We start from the raw sequence: 25,695 nt of genomic DNA, 5'->3' as shown, positions 1-25,695 counted from the left end.
CTGTACCTGCTGAACTTGAAGCCTGCAGCCTTGGATCAGGACTTCTGGGCGTTTTTCCAAGACTTGAATCTCTAGATCACAAAACTGTCGTGGAAGGGAAAAAAGAGGAGGGAGACCACGACATGTTTGTGACCAAACCATCAAAATGGCAATTTTATCTGAGTGCATTGTTGGCAGTACACTAGTATTGGGCAGCAAACTCAAGTATCTATGGACGTTTCCAATCAGCCCTTTCAGTTCAGTTCAGTTCAGATCAGTTCAGTCACTCAGTCGTGTCCAACTCTTTGCAACCCCATGAATCACAGCACGCCAGGCCTCCCTGTCCATCACCAACTCCCGGAGCTCACTCAGACTCACGTCCATCGAGTCAGTGATGCTATCCAGCCATCTCATCCTCTGTTGTCCCCTTCTCCTCCTGCCCCCAATCCCTCCCAGCATCAGAGTCTTTTCCAATGAGTCAACTCTTCGCACGAGGTGGCCAAAGTACTGGAGTTTCAGCTTTAGCGTCATTCATTCCAAAGAAATCCCGGGCTGATCTCCTTCAGAATGGACTGGTTGGATCTCCTTGCAGTCCAAGGGACTCTCAAGAGTCTTCTCCAACACCGCAGTTCAAAGGCATCAATTCTTCAGTGCTCAGCTTTCTTCACAGTCCAACTCTCACATCCATACATGACTCCTGGAAAAACCATAGCCTTGACTATACGGACCTTTGTTGGCAAAATAATGTCTCTGCTTTTCAATATGCTATCTAGGTTGGTCATAACTTTTCTTCCAAGGAGTAAGCGACCTAGATTCTGTTAATTCAGGAGATCCTGTTTGGAAAGGAGTGCCTCCTTTCTCAGCCACCTTCTGGGCATTTTGAATCCTCATATCTCCATCCTCCTCCTCCTCCTACTGCTCTGTTTAGGTGTGTGAGCATAAATTTATTTTTCTTCATCAAGTGATGGTAATGATGGTAAATGTGTAGGGTTTTCACGGTGCGTCCCTGGAAGGAGTCCAGGGAGTTGAGCGAATAATTCAATTGGCCTGTGACTGCGCTGAGGTCATAAAGCCTGGTGACGTCGCCCCCACGTGGCTGGTGCGGTATTTTACAACCGCAGCAGGAGGGGCGAGCCAGCGGGCGTCTGGCGGCCGCTCTGCAACAGAAGATCTCGGCTCTCCAACCAGGGTAAGAATTAGAGTGGACTGGAAAACTGGAAATGTCCAGGGCTGGGAAGTGGGATGAGTTCGAAGGGGTGAGGGGTCTTCTCATCCTCCACGCCTCTTCTCAGGTTGGTACATGAGCTGTTTCAGTTCAAACAGATGAAAGGGTCAGTTTTGTTGCTCGGCGCCTAGCACAGAGGAACCTGACTGGGCTGTGGTCCATAGAGTCGCAAGGAGCTGGACAAGACTGAAACGACTTACATAGCACACACCCAGGCACCAAAGATTCGACATCCTCTCCAGGGTGTCCTAATGAAATTCTTTCACTATCTGAAAAGTAAATCGTTCAATGTATGTGAAACACTCTGAGACATAGCAAAAGGCTGAAGTCATTTCTAACTCTGGCTTTTCATGAGATCAAACTAAGAGCTTTGGTTTTTTTATTTATGTTTTGAATGAACAGTTATTAGAAACTGTTTATTATAAACAATTAGAATTATGGCTGTGGACTCTTCTGGATTTTATGTAATCTGTTGGCTTCCAGGAAAAATATGAATAAATATAGGTGGACCCTCCCCCTAGATCCAATCAATACATGCCCAACTATATATAGAAATTACTTTCTAGAGAGTGTATGGGTTGGAGGTATAAATAAGGAGTTGGGAGTCTTCAAAATATATTTTACATGTTATATTTATATTTTGAAGTCTTCAAAATATCACAATATACTGTGATATTCCAATAAAATTATTCAACTGTTAACAACTTTTAGTTAACAACCAACAGTTAACAGCTTTTTTTAAGAAGGCCACGTCTTTGTTAATGTGTGAAGGAAATACCAGGACATCAAAACACAATCTGATCTCAGAAGATTATGGTCTTACTGGGTAAGATCCAATAAATGCAGTAAATTATGAGAGAAAATATCAACTAAATAATTGAGTCAAGTTTTAAGTTTGTGACAGAGATTGTTGATACTACCTATCTCTTCTTCCGGCTTCCCTGGTGGCTCAGATGGTAAAGAATCTGCCTGCAATGCAGGAGACTCAGTTTTGATCCCTGGGTCGAGAGGATCCCATGAAGAAGGGACTGGCTGCCCACTCAATATTCTTTCTTGGAGAATTCCATGGACAAAGGAGCCTGTTGGGCTATCGTCCATGGGGTAACAAAGAGTCAGACACAGCTGAGCAAGTAACACTTTCACACACACACACCTCTTCTTTGTGTCTTTATTTTAAATGTTCTCTTTTGCTTTGCTCTAGGATTATGAAACCAAACACCATGCTCTTCCTGCAGACACTGTAGAAGAACCATGTCACCCTGGTCTTAAAACATACGAAAGGGCACAGTGCTTTTCCATTTGTAAGTATCAAAGGAAAATAGTGGGATCCATGAATGTGGGTTTAAAGGAATAAAATAGCAACTTTTCTTTAAATACACTCTCACAAAAAGTATCATCGCTTTCATTGATGCAACAAAAATGATTATAGGCTGGGTGAGTGAGGGAGTGGGGAGAGGAAGGAGGCAAAGAAGAGTATGTGGCATCTTTTGTCTATTGAATTATGAAATTATGGGTTACCTAATACAAACCTATAACATGATTAAGCTATACAAAATCATCAGGCTCATGTGTGTCTTTCAGTGAGTGATGAGGATGTTAGATCATTTTCCTACAGTTAGCCAGAAAGTCTCCAGTGGCGCTGGGCCTTGAATGTAGGAATATATGATTAGATTACAATGATTTTTCCCTCTGATACCTGGAAGTAAATGCAGGTTTTATAAACACTTCTAAAACCAGCAATTCAAACAGCGTGATTTACTGAGAAAGAGTACAATCTCAGCAGACTACTACTCATTGCAAAGGATAATAATAAAAATATTAATCATTTCCATTTATTGAGTATTCTATACCAGGCTTTCTATACCAGCTAAAACAGCTATTGAATTGGGTAGGCTTACCTCACAATTGCACTCATCTCACATGCTAGTAAAGTAATACTCAAAATTCTCCAAGCCAGGCTTCAGCAGTACGTGAACCATGAACTTCCAGATGTTCAAGCTGGTTTTAGAAAAGGCAGAGGAACCAGAGATCAAATTGCCAACATCCGCTGTTCATCGAAAAAGCAAGAGACTTCCAGAAAAACATCTATTTCTGCTTTATTGACTATGCCAAAGCCTTTGAATGTGTAGAGCACAATAAACTGTGGAAAATTCTGAAAGAGATGGGAATACCAGACCACCTGACCTGCCTCTTGAGAAACCTATATGCAGGTCAGGAAGCAACAGTTTGAACCAGACATGGAACAGACTGGTTCCAAATAGGAAAAGGAGTTCGTCAAGGCTGTGCATTTTCACCCTGCTTATTTAGCTTATATGCAGAGTACATCATGAAAAATGCTGGGCTGGAAGAAGCCCAATCTGGAATCAAGATTGCTGGGAGAAATATCAATAACCTCAGATATGCAGATGACACCACCCTTATGGCAGAAAGTGAAGAAGAACTAAAGAGCTTCTTGATGAAAGTGAAAGAGGAGAGTGAAAAAGTTGACTTAAAGCTCAGCATTCAGAAAACAAAGATCATGGCATCCGGTCCCATCACTTCATGGCAAATACATGGGGAAACAGTGGAAACAGTGGTTGAATTTATTTTGGGGGGGCTCTAAAATCACTGCAGATGGTGATTGCAGCCATGAAATTAAAAGATGCTTACTCCTTGGAAGGAAAGTTATGACCAACCTAGACAGCATATTAGAAAGCAGACATCACTTTGTCAACAAAGGTCCATCTAGTCAAGGCTATGGTTTTTCGAGGGGTCATGTATGGATGTGAGAGTTGGACTATAAAGAAAGCTGAGTGCCGAAGAATTGATGGTTTTGAACTGTGGTGTTGGAGAAGACTCTTGAGTCCCTTAGACTGCAAGGAGATCCAACCAGTCCATCCTAAAGGAGATCAGTCCTGGGTGTTCATTGAAAGGACTGATGTTGAAGCTGAAACCAATATTTTGGCCACCTGATGCAAAGAGCTGACTCATTTGAAAAGACCCTGAACCTGGGAAAGATTGAAGGCAGGAAGAAAAGGGGACGACAGAGGATGTGATGGTTAGATGGCATCACCAACTCAATGGACATGAGTCTGGGTAAACTCCGGGAGTTGGTGATGGACAGGGAAGCCTGGAGTGTTGTGGTATTTGGGGCCACAAAGAGTCAGACACGACTGAGCAACTGAACTGAACTGAACTGAGATTTTAGTATGCATAAGGAGAGTGAGAATATGCTTTACTTGTGTGCGTGCTCAGTTGCTCAGTCATATCTGATTCTTTGTGACCCTATAGACTGTAGCTTGTGAGGCTGCTCTGTCCAAGGGATTCCCCAGGCAAGAATACTGGAGTGGATTGCCATTTCCTCCTTCACGGGATCTTCCCTACCCAGGGATTGAACCTGTGTCTCCTGCATTTCCTGCATTGGCAAGCAGATTCATTACCACTGAGCCACCTGGGAAGCCCTGTTCTTAACTTACTCATGTTATAAGCTAAATGAAAGCTGCTACTGCTGCTGCTAAGTCGCTTCAGTCATGTCCGAGTCTGTGCGACCCCATAGACAGCAGCCCATCAGGCTTCCCCATCCCTGGGATTCTCCAGGCAAGAACACTGGAGTGGGTTGCCATTTCCTTCTCCAATGCATGAAAGTGAAAAGTGAAAGTGAAGTCGCTCAATCATGTCCAACCCTTAGCGACCCCATGGACTGCAGCCTTCCAGGCTCCTCCTTCCATGGGATTTTCCAGGCAAGAGTACTGGAGTGGGGTGCCATTGCCTTCTCCAAAGTGAAAGCTAAATAACATCAAAAACAACATCAAAAAAAAAAAAAAAAAAACATCAGATAACTGTCAATGAAATTGAAAGCCATTGGCGTAAAAAAAAATTCTACTTTGGAAATGTACTGATTTAGATTTACTTGCAAACCAGAATGTTCTAAAACAGAAATAGATGTAATATATATTGTGCTCTAATATCCTCTGCACCCTTTTTCTTCCTACAGACAAAGCAGACTCTTCATCCTGCTCTGAAAACCAACAGTAAGGCATAACTCATTTATTTAAATGTGAACATTTTGTCAATCATTTTTATTTTGCCAGGCGTAAAATTATATGTTTAATAAATATAACCTTGATTTTCAAGCTTAATGGATAAGTGTTTATTGAGAGAATGATCTTGGGTCAATTCTACTCTTACTATGTCAAGTTGAAACAAGTGAATTTTTTACATCTGATTCTAAAATACATAATATAAGGTTCCATTTTTTTGGAAAATTTTTTCCAAAAGTTTCCAACTTTTGAATATACAAGTTCCTATTTTTTACTTTGAAACAATTATACTAAAACTATATTTCCTAGAAAAATGTAAAATATGACATTTAGTATATATTATATACCCTTCCATGTTAGTGATTTTTATTACGAACGTATACATTTATATATTAACATAGGGATTGTTAAAATAAAGTATCTCCATTAGACTGCAAAATGATTGATTTTTCCCAGTTGAAACTATGTTTTCCTTTCAATGTTCATTGACTTGGACATCATAATTAGATGAAGGTTAATTTCTAACATTACTTTAGAACTTTTCATTGGCATAGGTCGATTAACTCTTCTAAGCCTCAGTCCTTTCATTGGTAAAATACCGCCATACCCACCAAGGTATGAGAGTGAAATTAGACATTGCATTTTACCACAAACTATCCATAAATGTTCATTCCCCTCCCTTTGAAGATCATACTATTGAGAAGAAAGGCAACACACAAAATAAGTATCAATTGTCTACTCTTTACAAATTAGTAAGACCTAAGAAGTACTGGCTTCCCTGGTAGCTCAGCTGGTAAACAGTCCACCTGCAATGCAGGAGACCCCAGTTCAATTCCTAGGTCGGGAAGATCCCCTGGAGAAGGAATAAGCTACCCACTCCAGTATTCAGGCCTGGAGAACTCCATGGACCATATAGTTCATGGGGTCGCAAAGAGTAGATCATGACTGAATGACTTTCTCAAGTACTGCAGATAAATAATTTAGAATTTTCTTTCCCTCCAAGAATTTAGGAGTACTAATTTCATAGGAAGAGAGCTAATCAAGGTATCATTCCTTAATTTACAAAGTGAGCAGTTTATATGACTAATAGTGGAGAGGGAATATGAGTTCTTCCTAAACTTAGTTCTTGTTGCTTCATCTAAAGGACCAAGGATTTTTTGACACATTGAGGAAGAAATGGACGCATGATGAGATGATGGTGATAAAATGTAGTTTTCTGACCCCTGGGCAACCCAGTACTAAATGTGGTTTTTAAAGTTAATAAAAGATACCCTTTTAATATAAATTTATTTATTTTAATTGGAGGTTTAATTTAAGGTTATTTTATTTATTTAATTACTTTATAATATTGTATTTGTTTTGCCATACATCAACATGAATCTACCTAATCATGGATTCAGTAGATTTGAACAGCCTGGACTTTCAGTACATTTGTTCTATTTGCATTTTTCTTATACTTGGAAATTTGAAAATATAGACAAGTATAAGGAAAAAAAATAAACATCACTTCTAATGCCTCCGTTGGAGAAATAACTGCTAATAAAGTATTTATCCATTTATTTCTGTGTAGTTACAACCCTGAAATCTTGATTAGAGCTGTTTATAAATAAAAGACAAATATCTAGTTTTCATAGAGAAGAGGAAAACTAAAAGATGGTATACACTGAAAATAAGCTTTCCCCAAAATTGAACTGAATAATCAATTGTTGCTATTGTTCTGTTGCTCAGTTGTATCTGACTCCGTGCAACCGCGTGAACTGTAGCACACCAGGCTTTTCTGTCCTTCACCATCTCCTGAAGCTTGCTCATATCCATTGAATCAGTTATGCCATCCAACCCTATTATCCTCTGTCATCCCCTTCTTCTCTTGCCTTCAGCATTCAATGCAGGATCATAATTATCTGTGAAGTAATCTGCTTTTTTCCCATATTTTCTTTCTGATGAGTTCAGGAGCAATAGAACTGGGCAGAAAAAAAGATAGTATGTCCCTTGCCTGTACAGGTATAATTCAAAGGCAACTGTCAAGTTCTTTAGTTTATTGTTTCTATCAGAGACAGGGTGGTTCCACTGATTCCTCTGGCACCGTATGGTAGTTCTCTCTTGTTATATTACTTATGAATTTGGGAATCACAGCTCAGTTGAAATAACCAATATCATTACATTCGTTCTTCCGTCTTAGTCAAAGGTCCCTGTGCTACATGTTTTGATGCAGATCTGTGTTCTCTTTGACTTACTTCCTAGCAATGGCTTTACTCCCAGTGGTGCTGTTTCTGACCGCTGTGCTGCTTCCATCTTTCCCCACCGAAGGAAAGGTAAGGTTAAAATCAAAAATCTTTCCAGAACTGTTTGGGATGGCAAAAAGTGAAAAGTGGAGAGTGGAAAAAGTGAGTGTCTGATACATCACAGAGTACCCACTCATAGCTCAAAGAACTTAATTATCTAGATGAAAGTTTAAGGATCCTATCAGTCACACAAGGCTGTTGTGAAGACTTGAAATGTGACTTTTCTGTAACAAGATAAAATACGGACCAAATGTCAAAGATTTCGTATTTAAAAAAAAATTTTTTTTCAGTATTTTTATATTAGGTACATGATGAAATGATCTCGAAAATTAATGTGTAGGTCTTTAGGGTTGTTGTAAAGAAATTAACACAATTTTGGTGGCTTTGCAAATAGAAATGTATTCTCTCACAGTTCTGAAGGCCAGAAGTGTGAAACCCAGGTATCAGCAAGGCTGTGCTCCCTCTGAAGGATCAAAGAGGAAGTCTGTTCAGTGTCTCTGTCCTAGTAGCTTCTGGTGGTTCCCACCAGTCCTTGCTGTCCTTGGCTTGTGGCTGCATCCCTGCAACCTCTGCCTCCATCTTCACATCATCTTCTCCTCTCTGTGTCTCTAACAAAGACCCATGGCACTGGATTCATTTTCATTCAGTATTGGTCCCTGTACTTCGGAACATAATAAGCAGACAGGAGAAACGGACACATGAGATGATGGTGATAATATGTAGTCACACCTATGTTCACAGTATTTGCAGAGCTTTGAGGGGGCTCAGTGAGAAGGCGATGGCACCCCACTCAAGTACTCCTGCCTGGAAAATCCCATGGATGGAGGAGCCTGGTGGGCTGCAGTCCATGGGGTTGCTGAGGGTTGGACACAACTGAGCAACTTCACTTTCACTTTTCCTTTCATGCATTGGAGAAGGAAAGGGCAACCCACTCCTGTGTTCTTGCCTGGAGAATCCCAGGGACGGAGGAGCCTGGTGGGCTGCCGTCTATGGGGTCGCACAGAGTTGGACACGACTGAAGCGACTTAGCAGCAGCAGCAGCAGCAGCAGCAGCAATACCAAAGAATGTTCAAACTACTACACAACTGCACCAGTTCAGTTCAGTTCAGTCACTCAGTCATGTCCAACTCTTTGCGACCCCATGAACTGGGAGGCACACCAGGCCTCCTTGTCCAACACCAACTCCCAGAGCCTACCCAAACTCATGTCCATTGAGTCAGTGATGCATTAAAAAGCATGAGTCTCTGTTTCTTAATATGCTGTCTAGGTTGGTCGTAACTTTCATCTCACATGCTAGCAAAGTAATGCTCAAAATTCTCCAAGCGAGGCTTCAACAGTACATGAACCAAGAACTTCCAGATGTTCAATCTGGATTTAGAAAAGGCAGAGGAACCATAGGTCAAATTGCCAACATCCATTGGATCATCGAAAAAAGCAAGCAAGTTTCAGAAAAACATATACTTCTGCTTTGTTGACTACATCAAAGCCGTAGACTGTGTGGATCACAACAAACTGTGGAAAATTCTTCAAGGTTCTTCCAGACCACCTTACCTGCCTCCTGAGAAATCTGTATACAGGTCAACAAGCAACAGTTAGAATTAGACATGGAACAACAGACTGGTTCCAAATTGGGGAAGGAGTATGTCAAGACTGTGTATTGTCACCCTGCTTATTTAGCTTATATGCGGAGTACATCATGCAAAATGCTGGGCTGGATGAAGCACAAGCTGGAATCAAGATTGCCAGGAGAAATATCAATAACCTCAGATACGCAGATGGCACCACCCTTACGGCAAAAAGTAAAGAAGTACTAAAGAGCCTCTTGATGAAAGTGAAAGAGGAGAGTGAAAAGTTGGCTTAAAACTCAACATTAAAAAAACTAAGATTATGGCATCTGGTCCCATCACTTCATGGCAGATAGGTGGGAAACAATGGAAATAGTGACAGACTTTTTTTTTTTTGTAGGAGGGGGGAGTGGTTCCAAAATCACTGCAGATGGTGACTGCAGCCATGAAATTAAAAGATGCTTGCTCCTTGGAAGAAAAGCTATGACAAACCTAGACAGCATACTAAAAAGCAGAGACATTACTTTGCCAACAAAGGTCCGCCTAGTCAAAGCTATGGTTTTTCCAGTAGTCATGCATGGATGTGAGAGTTGGACTATAAAGAAAGCTGAGCACCAAAGAATTGATGCTTTTGAACTGTGGTGTTGGAGAAGACTCTTGAGGGTCCCTTGGACAGCAAAGAGATCCAACCAGTCCATCCTAAAGGAGATCAGTCCTGGGTGTTCATTGGAAGGACTGATGCTGAAACTGAAGCTCCAATACTTTGGCCACCTGATTCGAAGAACTGACTCATTGGAAAAGGCCCTGGTTCTGGGAAAGACTGAAGGCAGGAGAAGGGGACAACAGAGGAGGAGATGGTTGAATGGCATCAACGATTCAACGAACATGAGTTTGAGTAAACTCCGGGGGTTGGTGATGAACAGGGAGGCCTGGTGTGCTACAGTCCACGGGGTCTCAAAGAGTCGGACATAATTGAGTGCCTGAACTGAACTGATGGGACTCAATACTAGAGGAGCAAAGAACTTATCCCAAGGTGTCAAGGGAAAATCAACAAAGTACCCCATCTGTTCAGACTTACACTTCAAAATTTTACCCATGCTCATGTAATACCAGCCTTCTTTTGTAAATTTGGGCTATCCAATTGTTAGACCTTGTGGGAACAATTCACACACCCTATTCCATCTCCAGGTTTAGGATTCAACCCTCCCCCAGCACACACACACACAATGATAGACCAAGAATATCTGCACCTGGTTTAATACCTTATCAATTATATTTCTGTTACTAAAAGGAACAAAGCCAGGGATGGTTCACCGATTGGATGGCTTTGCTTTCTTCTAATGGCCTTGGAGATTTTTTTTTAATGGGGTCTTTTGAGTGATTCCATAAAATCTACCTATAACAGAATCATTTTACTAGAATATTGAATGCACTTTGGCTGACCCTAAACATTCTTAATCTAAAGACGTTTCTTGACTTTACTGACTATGCCAAAGCCTTTGACTGTGTAGATCACAATAAACTGTGGAAAATTCTGAAAGAGACGGAAATACCAGACCACCTGACCTGCCTCTTGAGAAACTTATATGCAGGTCAGGAAGCAACAGTTAGAGCTGGACATTGAACAACAGACTGGTTCCAAATAGGAAAAGTAGTACGTCAAGGCTGTATATTGTCACCCTGCTTATTTAACTTATATGCAGAGTACATCATGAGAAACACTGGGCTGGAAGAAGCACAAGCTGGAATCAAGATTTCTGGGAGAAATCTCAATAATCTCAGCTATGCAGATGACACCACCATTATGGAAGAAAGTGAAGAGGAGCAAAGAGCCTCTTGATGAAAGTGAAAGAGGAGAGTGAAAAAGTTGGCTTAAAGCTCAACATTCAGAAAACTAAGATCATGGCATCTGGTCCCATCACTTCTTGGCAAATAGATGAGGAAACAGTGGAAACAGTGGTTGAATTTATTTTGGGGGGGCTCCAAAATCACTGCAGATGGTGATTGCAGCCATGAAATTAAAAGATGATTACTACTTGGAAGGAAAGTTATGACCAAACTAGATAGCATACTGAAAAGCAGATATATTACTCAGCCAACAAAGGTCTGTCTAGTCAAGGCTATTGTTTTTCTAGTAGTCATGTATGGATGTGAGAGCTGGACTGTGAAGAAAGCTGAGTGCCAAAGAATTGATCCTTTTGAACTGTGGTGTTGGAGAGAACTCTTGAGAGTCCCTTGGACTGCAAGGAGATCCAACCAGTCCATTCTAAAGGAGATCAGTCCTGGGTGTTCTTTGGAAGGACTGATGTTGAAGCTGAAACTCCAATACTTTGGCCACCTCATGCGAAGAGTTGACTCATTGGAAAAGACTCATGCTGGGAGGGATTGGGGTCAGGAGGAGAAGGGGACGACAGAGGATGAGAGGGCTGGATGGCATCACCGACTCGATGGACATGGGTTTGAGTGAACTTTGGAAGTTGGTGATGGACAGGGAGGCCTGGCGTGCTGCGATTCATGGCGTCACAAAGAGTCGGACACGACTGAGCGACTGAACTGAACTGAAAGACATTCCTTCTCTAAGAACCGATACCATGTCAGATCAAACTTAACCTTAAAGTCCAGGGTGATTCTTGAATCTCACTCTTATCCCCCTGCTGCAGCATGTGGATAAATCTGTCTTAATGTTCCTGTTGTATGCCTTTGTAGGCAAATTATAAAATATTATAAAGCATTATCACTCATATATTGAGAAAAATCACATTGAGAGTTCCCCTGAAACTCAAAATTGGCATTTGTGGCCTCAGAAGAGTTTTTAATTTGTCATGCCGTGAATTAACATCCCCATTCTCAAAGCTTCAAACTATCTCTTTCCTATTTGTCGTTACTTTGGCTCAGCTCATTGACAATGCTTACCAATTCACGGTGTCCTGAATGGAACATTTTGTAAAGTAATCCCTGGTTCCTTAAATTAACTTATTGCCTCTTAAATGTAATTTTTTTTAAATGTTTTAAAAAATAACCTTACTTTTATTTTCCTTTAGGATCCATCCTTTACTGCTTTGATAACCACTCAAACTCAAGTCCAAAGAGAAATTGTAAATAAACACAATGAACTAAGGAAATCAGTCTCTCCACCTGCCAGTAACATGCTAAAGATGGTAAGAAGCAGGAATACGAAGAAAGTAGTGTGAGCCAGAGTTGGTACGAGTAAGCAGCTGGTAACTGGCCTATCTTAAAAATTTTGTGGCTTACAAATTTCTGTCTCTATTTTTTAATTTCATTTAGCAGTGTCTTGAGCAGGGCAGAAATGAGTTTCCCTTTATAATGGTTGAATAGCTTGTCAAAGTTATAAGGCAATAAAATTGGGAAGGCAGACCGAGAAGCCAAATCTTCAGACATCAAATGTGAAGTCATTACATTTTTTTTTGTTCACTATCTTCCTCAGTCGAAAATGAATAAATCTATCTTTCAGGATCAATGCCTTTTAGGGTGATAATCATAACAGCCCACTTTCCAGGAAATAGTCCATAAAAACTATCATCTCCCATATGGAAACAGTAGGCTACAAATGGAATTGGCAATAACCTGTGTCCGCTTATTACTGTTGAAATGTAGTTACACTCCCTCACATGTTAATTAGTATTAAGAGTAGCACCATTACTAAAGGATCTTGGGTGTGGCTGCTATGCTATCATAGTCAGATAATATTGTACTATCTTAGGTGTCTCTTTCATTAAATATATCACCTGGGCACTTGTCTTTGTTTGTCTTTTATCTGCACTGGGGCAGATAAAGACACACATATGCAAATAAAAAGATATTTTAATCCCAATGACAATTAGGTAATATTATAACTTAGATGATAATATAACTTTTTGGCCAACCTAGCATATCTACAGACGTTTTAAAGTAGTGCAAAATCAGCCTACCAATCAGATTTTAAAGCGTGTTCTTCATTGGAGTTGAATCTTTGTGTATTTTGTTTTTCTTGGGACGTTTAGGAATGGAGCAGAGAAGTGACAGCAAATGCCCAGAAGTGGGCAAACAAGTGCACTTTAGAACACAGCAGTCCAAATGAACGAAAGACCAGTACGTAAATCAATGAATGTTTTCTGAATAAATGAGCAAATAAAATACTGGACAAATAAGATAGACCACTCTGGGGCATTGTACTAAGAAGACTTTGCGAATAAATATATGGCTGTATTTTTAAAATAAAGTGTCTGTATATAGAGAGATACATACTAGTACTAGATACGTACTGCTGCTGCTGCTGCTAAGTCACTTCAGTCGTATCTGACTCTGTGTGACCCCATAGACGGCAGCCCACCAGGCTCCCCTGTCCCTGGGATTCTCCAGGCAAGAACACTGGAGTGGGTTGCCTTTTCCTTCTCCAATGCGTGAAAGTGAAAAGTGAAAATGAAGTCGCTACTAGTACACAGAAAAGTACTATATTGTGTTTGTTGATTGTTTCCATTATGCAGACTTATTTCTTAAGCAGCATCTCATTTGTTCCTCTTGACCAGCTCATGGTAAAGAGATCATGCATAATCATTTTTCCAATTTTCAAGACTAAAAACTAAGGATGTGAAGGAATGTATTATGCAAAAACATAACAGGAAAGTGGGTCATACATTGGAAAATTAACCAGGTTCCTAATTTCTCACCCTTTGCCTTTTTTGTGTAGCTGTTTGGTGTTTTGAAATCCATTTATTTTGCATTCCCAGAATGTATTAAAATATGTTGAATTGTTGCTAAATTTTACACTAAAAATATATAAGATTTTTTAAATCAGGATCAATATTTTGGGTGTGTTGATTCATTTTATAAATTTCTGATAACAAACTCAAATATTTCATATAGACTATGTGCCTATAATGTGTAGAATAATAGACACAAAAAAATTATAAGACATATCAAGGATCCTAAAAACCATGGAAGAAAAAAAACTTGTATGCATAAATGTTACATAAAATATTTTACATTATCAAGCATGATATGTACATAGACAAGCCCAGTTTAAAAGCAGTGAGTGGTTTACCTGTTATTTCAGCAGAATTATTATTGTTTATATTGCTGGATGCAAGAATTATGAAATTACAAGAAGTGACTGCATTCGGTAGAGTATTGGAACAAATGGCCTTAAAAATCCAAGTCTACTGTTAGATTCTTAGTTTCTGTCTTTCCCTATTAAAGGAGACATTCACAAACATTTTATACTCTCTTTAAGCAGCACGCAGACATTGTATTTCAAGTCACCAAAATGTAAATATTAAATGAGGGCTAAAAAAAGCTAGGGAAAATTTTCTGGACTACAAGGCACTTATTTCTTTTTCAAATTATTTTTTGTGGTAAGAACACATTTTTTTCAATTTTTAAAAAAGATATTACGATAGTAAAGACTCAACATGCGATCTACCCTCTTAAGAAATGTTTAAATATGTAAGACAGTATTCTTAACTACAGATGCCTTGTTGTCCATCAGATATCTAGAACTTATTCATCTAGCTTCCCTGAAAGTTTATGCCCATTATTTAGTAACTCCCCCTTCTCCCTTCCCCCAAGCCCAGCAACCACCATGCCACTTTTTGATTCTATGAATGTAACCACCATGCCACTTTTAGATTCTATGAATGTAACCACCATGCCACTTTTAGATTCTATGAATGTAACCACCATGCCACTTTTAGATTCTATGAATGTAACCACCATGCCACTTTTAGATTCTATGAATGTAACCACCATGCCACTTTTAGATTCTATGAGCTACTTCACAAGGATGGAATCAGGCACTGGTTGTCTTTCCGTGACTAGGTGGTTTCACTTAGCATAATGTTCTCAGGGCTCATCCATGCTGTTGCATGTTGCAGAATTTCCTTCTTTTCTAAGGATGAATGATATTCCATTGTATGTATAGACCACGTTTTGTTTATCCATTCATCTGGTGGTGGACCCCTGGGTTGTTCCCACATCTTGGCTGTCATGAATAGTGCAGCAATGATCATAATAGTGCAAATATCTCCTCGAGATCCTGATTTCAGTTCTTGTGGATAAATACTCAAACTCAGGACTGCTGGATCATTTGGTAGTTCTACTTTTAATTCTTTGAGGAAGCTTCATACTGTTTCTCACCGCAGCTGTTCCATTTTGCGTTCTCACCAACAGAATATACAAGGATTCCAATTTCTCCACATCCTTTGCTATCACATGCTGTCTTTTGGTTTTTTTTTAATAACATCTTGACAGGGGTAAGGTCATATATTTCACTGTGGTTTTGATCTGCATTTTCCTGATGATTACTGACTTTTGAGTCCCTTTGCATATACCTGTTGGCCATTTGTACATTATCTTTGGAAAAATGCCTCTTCAAGTCCATTGTGGTCAGAAAAGATTTTCAGTCATTTCCTCAGGAAGCTCCCAGAAAAAAAAAGAAAATGGATTTCTGGACATTCCATCCAATTCTCTCTCTCCCCAGGGAAAGGCTAACCACTAGGGTATTTTGTTTGTTCACTCTGTGCTGAACCAGGAAGGGAAGTTATGGCAACCGCCAGCCCAAATCTCTGTCTCTGTTCTTACTAGCCCCAGACCGTGAATTTATGCTAGGTCTTGTCAGCATTGCAAATCAGGCAAGTCCAGAGGCAGTTGCTCAGGCAGCCTCTGGAAAATGTGTGGCATCTGATAACCAAACCAACTTCTTCCCTCCCTGGGGAGAAGCAGGCAGTTGAGGTCTTTTTCTGCTTACCCTGTGCTAAGCTGTAGAAAAGGGTTATGATATATCTCTCAATCCAAATTGCCAACTCTGTTCTCCCCCAGGGAGCAAGACAGTGCTCTAGGACTGGCGAGGAAGGTGCCAGTTCTTTCGGTAACCCCAGAGAAATTGGAGCACTGTACACATTGATCAACTCTACCTCCCAGAGTAGAGCTCAGAGCTAAGATTTTTCATCTGTTTGCTCTGGCACTGACCCAGGAGGAGTTATGGGATCTATCAGCCCCGTCACCATCTCCTTTTTTACCCAATTGTTAGAGCTCCAACTCTAGCAAGACAAGGCAGCCCTGTGGGGAGTCCCCTTGGAAAATTTGGGTTGTGGTACACATGAACCAACCCCTTCCCTCCTCTGGGAGAAGCTGGAAGGTAGGGAGTCTCTTCTGACCATATGGCACTGGGCTGAGGGTAGGGACTCTTGCAAAAGGGTTTTCCAATTTCCCTACAGACTTCAGGGAGTCTGGTTGTATATCCTTCAGAGGATGAAGCTTTAAAATTTGTTTCTTGATTTCTCACGAGGGCAATCAGTTCATGAATTGTTGCTGAGTCAGTGTGTCTGTTGAGGGTAGGAGAGGCCAAAGCTTCCTGTCCCAACATTCTGCCGATGTCACCTTCTGCAAAGTCCTTCCTGCCTAACTCCCTGAGGAGGGTCTGGCTTTGAGACATTATGATTTATTGATTAAGGAAAGATCAACAAGTTTTGAAAGTTGTCTTCCTCCTGATGTCAGTTGCCTCTTGATTAGAGGTCTTAAAAGCTATTGTTGGGGACTTCCCTCGTGGTTAACACTCAGAGCTTCCAGTGTAGGGGGCTTGGGTTCAATCCCTGTTTGGAGAACTAAATTCCCACATGCCCTGTGGCACAAAAATAAAAAAATATTGCCTGTAAACTTTTTTTTCCCCAAAGTTTACACAAATCATAATCATAAATCTTTATTCTAGCTCTTATATGTGAAAAATCACTACTGAGGGGGAGTAAGAGAAAAGAAATAATAGAAGTTGTTTGCTGCCTTACTCAAGCTTATAATACAAAGCTGAAAGTACACACATTATACATAAAAAGGATTTAGCGTGAAAAAGAAGGCATCTTTGACAGTCCAGAATGAGGAGGATTTGTTTCATTTTCATTTTTATTGAAATAAAGTTGATTTACAATGTTGTGTTAGTTTCAGATGTACAGTAAGGTGATTCAAATATACATATATATAAATATATGTATTCTTTTTTCTACATTCTCTTCTAAGTTATTACAAGATATTGAGTATCGTTCCCTGTGCTATACAGTCGGTCCTTGTCAGAATAAAGTCTTCTTGACCTATTCAAAGGTTGCACGCTGTGACCAGGCTCAGTGGGCTAGGTAGATCTGTCTTCTCTTTACCTTTGTAACTGATTAGGAATGGAAGCCCTTTCTTAATGTATTACAGTTAGAACATATAGGCAGAGTCTGAAGGGTAACATTCTTGTGTTCATATAGTTGACTTCTCTTGCCTTGGCATGCTTGTTGTTGTCTTCATGATGATCTGTTCCTCCTTAGGTACGAAATGTGGTGAGAATCTGTACATGTCAAGTGACCCTACGGCCTGGTCAGATGCAATCCAAAGCTGGTTTAACGAGCACCACGATTTTATCTATGGTTCAGGACCAAAGAGCACCGGTGCAATTGTTGGGCATTATACTCAGGTAAGCAGAACAAATGAAAAACTTCAGCCACAGATGCTCTAAGAGAAAGCTTCTCCAAATGATGACCAACTCCAATGTTCAGTTTAGAAGAGCTTGAGTATAATAGAATCCTGGCATCTGGCTGGTATTTCATTTCAAACCATTTTTACCATGCTCTGCAAAATTCTTAGCCGGGAAGTACAATCTGTACTTTTCCAGCATTAGAAATGGATAAGGTAGTGAATGTACATGGAATGTAATATTTGTAAAGTTTGTGACTTTGTTTCAGGAGTTTAAATATTTCCATAAGGCATATGGCTAAGAACGAGTCGCTGTTTTACATTTGCTGTTATTTGCATTTTAATATTTATCCCTCTTCTTTAATGTACTCTCACGTATTCCCTTATGCATTTGTAGCTTGTCTGGTACTCATCTTTCCGTGTTGGATGTGGAATTGCCTACTGCCCCAATCAAGAGAGTCTAAAATACTATTACGTTTGCCAATACTGTCCCGCGTAAGTATACACTTTAAAATTTGTACCAATAATTCAATGGCAATTTAATATTTTAAAATAGTCTTATATTTAACCAATCAAAATAAAAAGCCTATTTCAATAAAGGGAAGGGATACATTTTTGGAAATGCTTTTTTAAATGAGATACATTCAGCTTACCAGAGAAGAGATCAAGTTCTCATTTCCTGAAACACTTTCCTCAGTTATGAGTTGATGTCTTTTCTCTCAATCCCCTTTCCCTAGAGCTCAAGGTTAGTCCCTGAGCACGTGTTATATACATTTCTCTAGATTTGGTGTCATTAATTCTTGCTAATTTCACATCTTAGGAAGGTGGAAGCTTGTTGGCTAAGCAAGAGGTAGTAGTGGAGTAGAAAATAAAGGATAATAAATTGTGATTTCAGCCCTTTCTGCTAAAATGTTCCAACTCCTACCTATCTTAAAAACCATGCACATTATTATCATTAGAAATGATTCATTCTTTGGGGTGTCAAAGGTTTTTCAAGAGATCTTTAATACATTTCAGAGTCCCAAAAAAGGTAACAGCTTAAGCTTTTGTTTCTCAGAAGTTTTCACAAAAAACTCCATAATGAACAATCCTTAATGTCTGTATTTATAGCAAGAAACATGCTTTTCAGTAAGTAAAATGTTTGAAGTTATCCAGAACAAAGCCTACAAATACATTGAAGACCTAACCTTAAGATATCTGTTAGTCTTGATTTCTTTTAAAACTTGGAATTCTTTACTACTACAGGTAGGGGGTCCCCAAAACCAAACCTCCTACAGGGTTTACTTGATACTATAGGTGGCTCAGTTGGTAAAGAATCTGCCTGCAATGCAGGAGACCACCTGCAATGCAGGATACCTGGGTTCAATCCCTGGGTCGAGAAGATCCCCTGGAGAAGGAAATGGCAACCCACTCCAGTATTATTGCCTGGAAAATCCCATGGACAGAGGAGTCTGCGAGGCTACAGTCCATGGGGGGGGGGGGGGGGTCACAAGAGTCAGACACAACTTAGTGACTAAGCCACCATAGGTGACCAGGCACATAAACTTCCTGTTTAAGGAGTGTGGCCTCCAAAGTCATTTTCCTGCAAACACCTATTGGAGTTTAGTATTAATAGAAAGAATTGGTAGGTCATTTGGAGGACAACTGAGGCCTAAGAAGATGCTGAACTGATCTCCTCCCCTGGAGACAATGAATCTGCACCTACATACAGAGGAGGTCCCCCTGAAGAAGACATGCGGGCTGATTGAACAGCTACCGTACATAGACGGACCACACAGAAATGGGGGAAAGATGGAGAATGTATCCAGACTCACTCCCTCGTGAGAGACGAGGCATTTGGAGCCAGGCACTTGAAGTGAGAGTTGGCATGCATAATGAGGAAAAGCAGGTGTGAAAGAACCTCTGGAACACTTTTGTATCCGTGTCATCATTTCTCCAAGGGCGGCCACCACGCATACTGCTGTGTTCTGTGCAGGGAGACTGAGCTGCAGATACGTTGCCTTGGGCCCTTGACCCCCTTGACACTGCTGAGATTTGGATTCCCGTGTATTTTCCAATGAATTACATAAACAGTCAATAGGATAATGATCATCAGTGAATTACAAGTTAGTCACTGTAATTGATTATACCCCGGATATTGGTGCTTACCAAAACTTTTAAAACTAATGTTCTTTTTTTAGTAAATATAAATCGCTCACATACCACCTCTGGAAACTCACAAGCCTCCCCTAGCTTTTCAGACCCACAGACATACACATCATAAATCACTTAAGGATCAGAATATCATCTAGAAATTAAATATATGCATATTTAATGTGATATACATATGGGAGCTTTGTTGTCCCTAGTTCATAGTAGAGAAATTATGGTATTTATCCTCTTTTAAATATAAAATTATATTGTAACATTGTGTTTTCTTTTTTATACTGCAACCCCCCTACCACCAGGACCTTCCCCTGTCTCTGTAAGGGACATATTTACTCCTCGTCAGCTCATTGAGGTGAGCAGCCTTACCAGTTTGACTGAGACTTCTCTGGTAGCTCAGATGGTAAAGAATCTGCCAGCAATGCAGGAGACCTGGGTTCAGTCCCTGGGTTGGGAAGATTCCCTAGAAAAGGGAAAGGCTACCCACTCTAGTATTTTTGCCTGGGAAATCCCATGGGCAGAGGAGCCTAGCAAGCTACCATCCATGGGGTCACAAAGGATCAGACACAACTTAGCTACTAAACAACAAGTGGAGATGAAAAGCATGTTGCCACAAAAATGTACTCTGAAAGCTTTAAACTAATGATGCCAACTTAGTTGCTCAGCCTGAAGAATTAGAGTCAAGGAGATGGGTCAACGTGTGTGAAGTGTCTCCTTAATTTGGATGTTATCTAAATTATCTACGTGTTGGGAGTTGTAATTTTTCAGTTTTGTCAACATAACTAAAAACATTTAATAACCTATCATACCTGGAGTGGTTGATGTTGCTCTTGGCAACCAAACAGCAAAGTGAAAAATATTTAACATTGTGTGTTTTAAATCGCAGTGGTAACAACGTGAGTAAAAAGAATACCCCTTACCAACAAGGAGCACCTTGCGGCAGTTGCCCTGGTAACTGTGACAATGGATTGTGCAGTAAGTTTGAAATGATTAACTTGTATTATAGTCAGGAATTTATATTTTGAGACTCCTCTGGTGGTCTAGTGGTTAAGACTCCGTGCTTCCAATGCAGGAGACATGGGTTTGTTCCTTGGTTAAGGAACTGAGATCACACATGCCACAGAAAGTGGTCCAAAAAATTTTTTTAATTAAAAAAAAGAATTGGTATTTAATTTTCTTTTCATGGATTAAGAAATCTCCTAACAAACTTAAATAATGTCTTTATGCAAAAGACAAAATGATTACTCAACAGAGTGTAGGTAAATATTTTACACACTTCAATAACCTTCGTATTTTTTGCAATGAAAAGAATAGAGACATACCTCACCACAAGAAAGAGGTAACTCTACAGGAAGTCACACACATTTGGGGGTTTGTCAGTGCACATAAAAACTATTTTACACTATCCTGTAGTCTATTAAGTGTGAAATAGTATTATGTCTAAAACCAATGTACTTAAGTTAACATAAATAGTTAACTTTCAGAAAAATGACGCTAATAGATTAGCTTGATGCAGGGTCACCACAAGCCTTCAATTTTTAAAAAACAAAACACAATATCTGCAAAGCACAATAAAGTGAAATGAAATAAAATGAGGTATGCCTATATTACCACATGTAAGATGAAATGAAACATCTAGAATTCATTTGTTTTTGTGACCATGGAGAGCTCATTAATAGCTATTCATCCATGCTTCTGATAAATAGTTTATTTTATCAACATTAATACCATTACACCAAAGATTGTATTTTGAAAGAGCAAAATGTATAAATTTAAGGATGTGAGACCACATTATGGCTCAGTCTACACGAACAAAATATTTCTTTTTGTGCAAATGAGTCCCTCATGATGATTTAGCATTTTTTTCTATAGTATAATTGGAAGCATGGTGATTAACATAATCAATGATCACCATCCTATAATTTAATCATGATTGTATACACATTTTTAATGATAAAATCCAACCTGTACTTGATATTGGTTCATAGAGTCCACGAACATATTGTTGAAAGGGAAGGAATAAAATAAATGTCATAAATGTCATGTCTAAAGTTGTCATGATCTGAAACAAAAATAGCTGTTGGCTTTTTATAGTTGGTATACTTTTATTAAAATTATTACCAACAGTAGAGTTGAATTCATCTATAGTCCACATTCCTTCTTACTGAATTATAGAACTAGAATTCAGAATATTGATAATGTCAGAACTATAAATCAACTAGAGGAAAAATATCAACTTAAAAAAATGTGGAATACCTCTACCTCTACTGAATGCTATATTTGCTAAGGAGCTTGGAATGTATCCTATTAGCAATAAGCACACAATTACAAAGGTTTTCAACAAAAGAGTAACAAGGTCAGAATAATGTTTTATAAACAGCTTTCTAGCAATGGTGTGTAGAAATTATTGGATGGAATTTAGTTAGAAAACTGTTGAAAAACATGAATTGAAAAGAAATTGAGGGACTTGCCTGGTAGCCCAGTGGCTAAGACTCCAACCTCCCAATGCAGGGGGCCTGGGTTCGATCCCTGGTCAGGGAATTAGATCCTACATGCCACAACTAAGACTCAGTGAAGCCAAATAAAGAAATTGAATGTCTTGACTGCATTACTGGCAAAGTGAATGAGGAACAACGGACAGGGCTAAGAGACAAGACATAGAATAGCCAGTGTTTGTTACCAGACTAGCTTACTAGTTGCTGCTGGTCTCAAGTGGTCTGTGAACACCGTGGCTAGTAAGATTAAGGAGCCACATTTTTAATTTTGCCTAATTTAGAATAATTTAAGTTTAAATAGCTCTGTGTGGCTGCTATGTCCCATATTAGAGTCTGCAGGTATTTTCATTTCACACTCTTTGCTAAGGGAGCAAAGAAAAAGTGGTGGTTGATCAGCGCACTCAGCTAAGGCACCTCCTATGTCTCTGAAGAAGTGAAAGGCCCTTCGTGGTGATGTGACCCTGACTCGCTTATCCAGTCTTGCTGCCTCTGTGCGCACTTTGAATGTGTGGATTGCTTTGTTGCTACTGAGGAAAACGATAATGATGTTAACTCGTCTGTTTTGTTACAGCCAATACTTGCGAGTATGAAGATCTCCTCAGTAACTGTGATTCCTTGAAGAAAACAGCTGGCTGTGAACACGAATTGCTCAAGGAAAAGTGCAAGGCGACTTGTCTGTGTGAAGGCAAAATTTACTGAAATGCCCGGTTTGCATTGTGTGGGACTAAATGGAGAAAAGCTGCATCATTTAGTTGACACATACCAAGAGGGAGACTGTAGACGTGTTAGATATACATCTGATTCCCAACAATAATGAACCTTTTTTCCTGGATATTTACAGAGATCTCTTTCATACAGCAATTTACAAAAGCAGCATAGTCTACAATGACAACTTTGGACTGATACAAACGTGTCACGTTACCTTTAATTAAATGAATCAAGTTGAAGATTTTGAAAGCTGTACAACCACAGGATTTAGTCTGGATTAAAATAGTTACGTTTCCTGAAACAACATGCCAAAACAACATTGTCACTCCTTAGAATGAATTCAAAACTTGACATCTACCTTTGTTTTCCAACCTCTTCTTTAAACAAAAGCAAACAACTTTAAGAATAAAGAACTTATCTAAGCAAACATATGGATGTGATTTAAATAAATAAAATATAAAATCACATTTTATAATATTTATACATAACCTTAGTTAGACTCAGGCCAGATAAACGATAAGACAAAGCAAAATTTCTGAAAACAGCTGCCTATAAAATTAGATTTTAACAATAATAGCAAAATGAATCAGTTATATTCTCATTTGTTTTTTGACTTTTTTATCTCCTCCTAACTGGCTTGGTAGGACTTCCCTGGTGGCTCAGATGGTAAAACGTCCACTTACAATGTGGGAGATGTGGGTTCGATCCCTGGGTCAGGAAGATCCTGTGAAGAAGGCAATGGCAGCCTACTCCAGTACTCTTGCCTGAAAAATCCCATGGATGGAGGAGCGTAGTAGGCTACAGTCCATGGGCTTGCAAAGAATAGGACACAACTGAGCAACTTCACTTTCATTTTCACTTAGCTGATTTGGTATCCTATTTTTTATGTAAAAAAAAAAAAAAAAAATACACATGTATTCGTTGGGCAAAATGTTTGTTCGGGTTTTTCTGTACTACGTAATGAAGTGTTTGGCCAACCCAATACCCTCACATTTACGGAAAAATGTACATGCCACATATGAAAAGTGTACAGAAACGAAAGAGATTGGTTACATAGAGTAAGTGGGCACAGAAGGGGGGGATGGGGAGTGTCAAAATGATAGGAATAAATGCGTGGGGGGAGTGACTTCTTCATTTGCATAGCTTTATTTTGTGATTTTTGTTAATATTTCACACACTCTTTAACATAAAATATAATCAACAGGATGGAGAGAAAATCCAAAATGTAATAGAAATAAGAATAAACTATTGATTATAAAATAATCACCATAAAGTGTGAAAAAAATCAATTCAACTAATGTTTGAATGCTGTATTTGGACTATATGTCTTCTATATATTTATACAAACAAATATTCTAGTTAATAAAATTTTGCTTTTAACATAGACCCGTGGATTAGTAGTTCTGAAAGTACTGTGTACCCTGTGCTGTGCTTAGTCACTCAGTCATGTCCGACTCTTTGTGACCCTATGTATGGACTATAGCCTGCCAGGCTCCTCTGTCCATGGGGATTCTCCAGACAAGAATACTGGAATGGGTTGCCGTGCTCTCCTCCAGGAGATCCTCCCAACCCAGGGATCAAACCCAGGTCTCCCGCATTGCAGGCAGATTCCTTACCATCTGAGCCCCCAGAGAAGCCCAAGAATATTGGAGTGGGTAGCCTATGCCTTTTCCAAGGGAACTTCCCAATCCAGGAATCAAACCAGGGTCTCCTGCATTGCAAGCAGATTCTTTACCAGCTGAGCTACCAGGGAAGCCCACTATGTACCTTACAAACACAAATAATTACAAAGAATGGAAGTCAGGTTTCTCACTGCTGGAGAAAGGATTTACACATATAGAAATAAAATAATGGATCAAATCCTGTGTTGTACTGGAATTGAGGTGTTGGTGTGAATTTGTGGTTTTTCACATATAGAGACAGAAACGGCAAGAGAAATATCAGTGATAGAAGCAGAAGGACTTCCTCCCCTTCTGAAATCTGAATGGTTGATTTCTGAAACTGGAAAAGAACATAATGGTCCCCAGAGCCACTAGGGATAGAAACCATATTTTGGTATGCTAATTTTGGATAATCAGTTCAGTTCAGTCACTCAGTCTTGTCCAACTCTCTGCGACCCCATGGACTGCAGCATGCCAGGCCTCCCTGTACATCACCAACTCCCAGAATTTACTCAAATGCATGTCCATTGAGTCGGTGATGCCATCCAGCCATCTCATCCTCTGTCGTCCCCTTCTCCTCCTGCCTTCAAGCTTTCCCAGCATCAGGATCTTTTCCAATGAGTAAGCTCTTCACATCAGGTGGCCAAAGTATTGGAGTTTCAGCTTCAGCATCAGTCTTTCCAATGAACATTCGGGAATGATTTCCTTCAGGATGGACTAGTTGGATCTCCTTGCTGTCCAAGGGACTCTCAAGAGTCTTCTCCAACACCACAGTTCAAAACCATCAATTCTTCGGCGCTCAGCTTTCTTCACAGTCCAACTCTCACATCCATTCATGACCACTGGAAAAACCATAGCCTTGACTAGACGGACCTTTGTTGGCAAAGTAATATCTCTGCTTTTGAATATGCTGTCTAGGTTGGTCATAACTTTTCTTCCAAGAAGTAAGCGTCTTTTTAATTCATGGCTGCAGTCACCATCTGCAGTGATTTTGGAGCCCAAAAAAATAAATTCTGCCTGTTTCCACTGTTTCCCCATCTATTTGCCATGAAGTGATGGGATTGAATGCCATGAGCTTTGTTTTCTGAATGTTGAGCTTTAAGCCAATTTTTTCGCTCTCCTCTTTCATCAAGAGGCTGTTTAGTTCTTCTTCACTTTCTGCCGTAATGATGGTGTC

At 39.7% G+C, this 25,695-nt stretch overlaps 1 protein-coding gene across 1 annotated transcript; it reads left to right on the top strand.

Moving 5' to 3' along the window:
* The first annotated feature begins 1,062 nt into the window (after positions 1–1,062).
* On the top strand, positions 1,063–23,284 carry LOC109576804 (cysteine-rich secretory protein 2). Its single transcript, XM_019985426.2, has 10 exons — positions 1,063–1,168; positions 2,406–2,505; positions 5,178–5,214; positions 7,465–7,535; positions 12,112–12,228; positions 13,072–13,159; positions 17,365–17,510; positions 17,907–18,004; positions 20,541–20,629; positions 22,721–23,284. Exons 4-10 carry the CDS (start codon positions 7,467–7,469, stop codon positions 22,846–22,848), a joined length of 735 nt encoding a protein of 244 aa, XP_019840985.2. The 5' UTR covers positions 1,063–1,168; positions 2,406–2,505; positions 5,178–5,214; positions 7,465–7,466; the 3' UTR covers positions 22,849–23,284.
* The last annotated feature ends 2,411 nt before the right edge of the window (positions 23,285–25,695 follow it).

This window comes from Bos indicus, chromosome 23, assembly GCF_029378745.1.
Source record: "Bos indicus isolate NIAB-ARS_2022 breed Sahiwal x Tharparkar chromosome 23, NIAB-ARS_B.indTharparkar_mat_pri_1.0, whole genome shotgun sequence".
NCBI classification, from domain to species: domain Eukaryota; kingdom Metazoa; phylum Chordata; class Mammalia; order Artiodactyla; family Bovidae; genus Bos; species Bos indicus.
The sequence above is the reverse complement of the archived record's forward strand: the minus strand, read 5'-3'. Positions and strand labels throughout refer to the sequence as shown.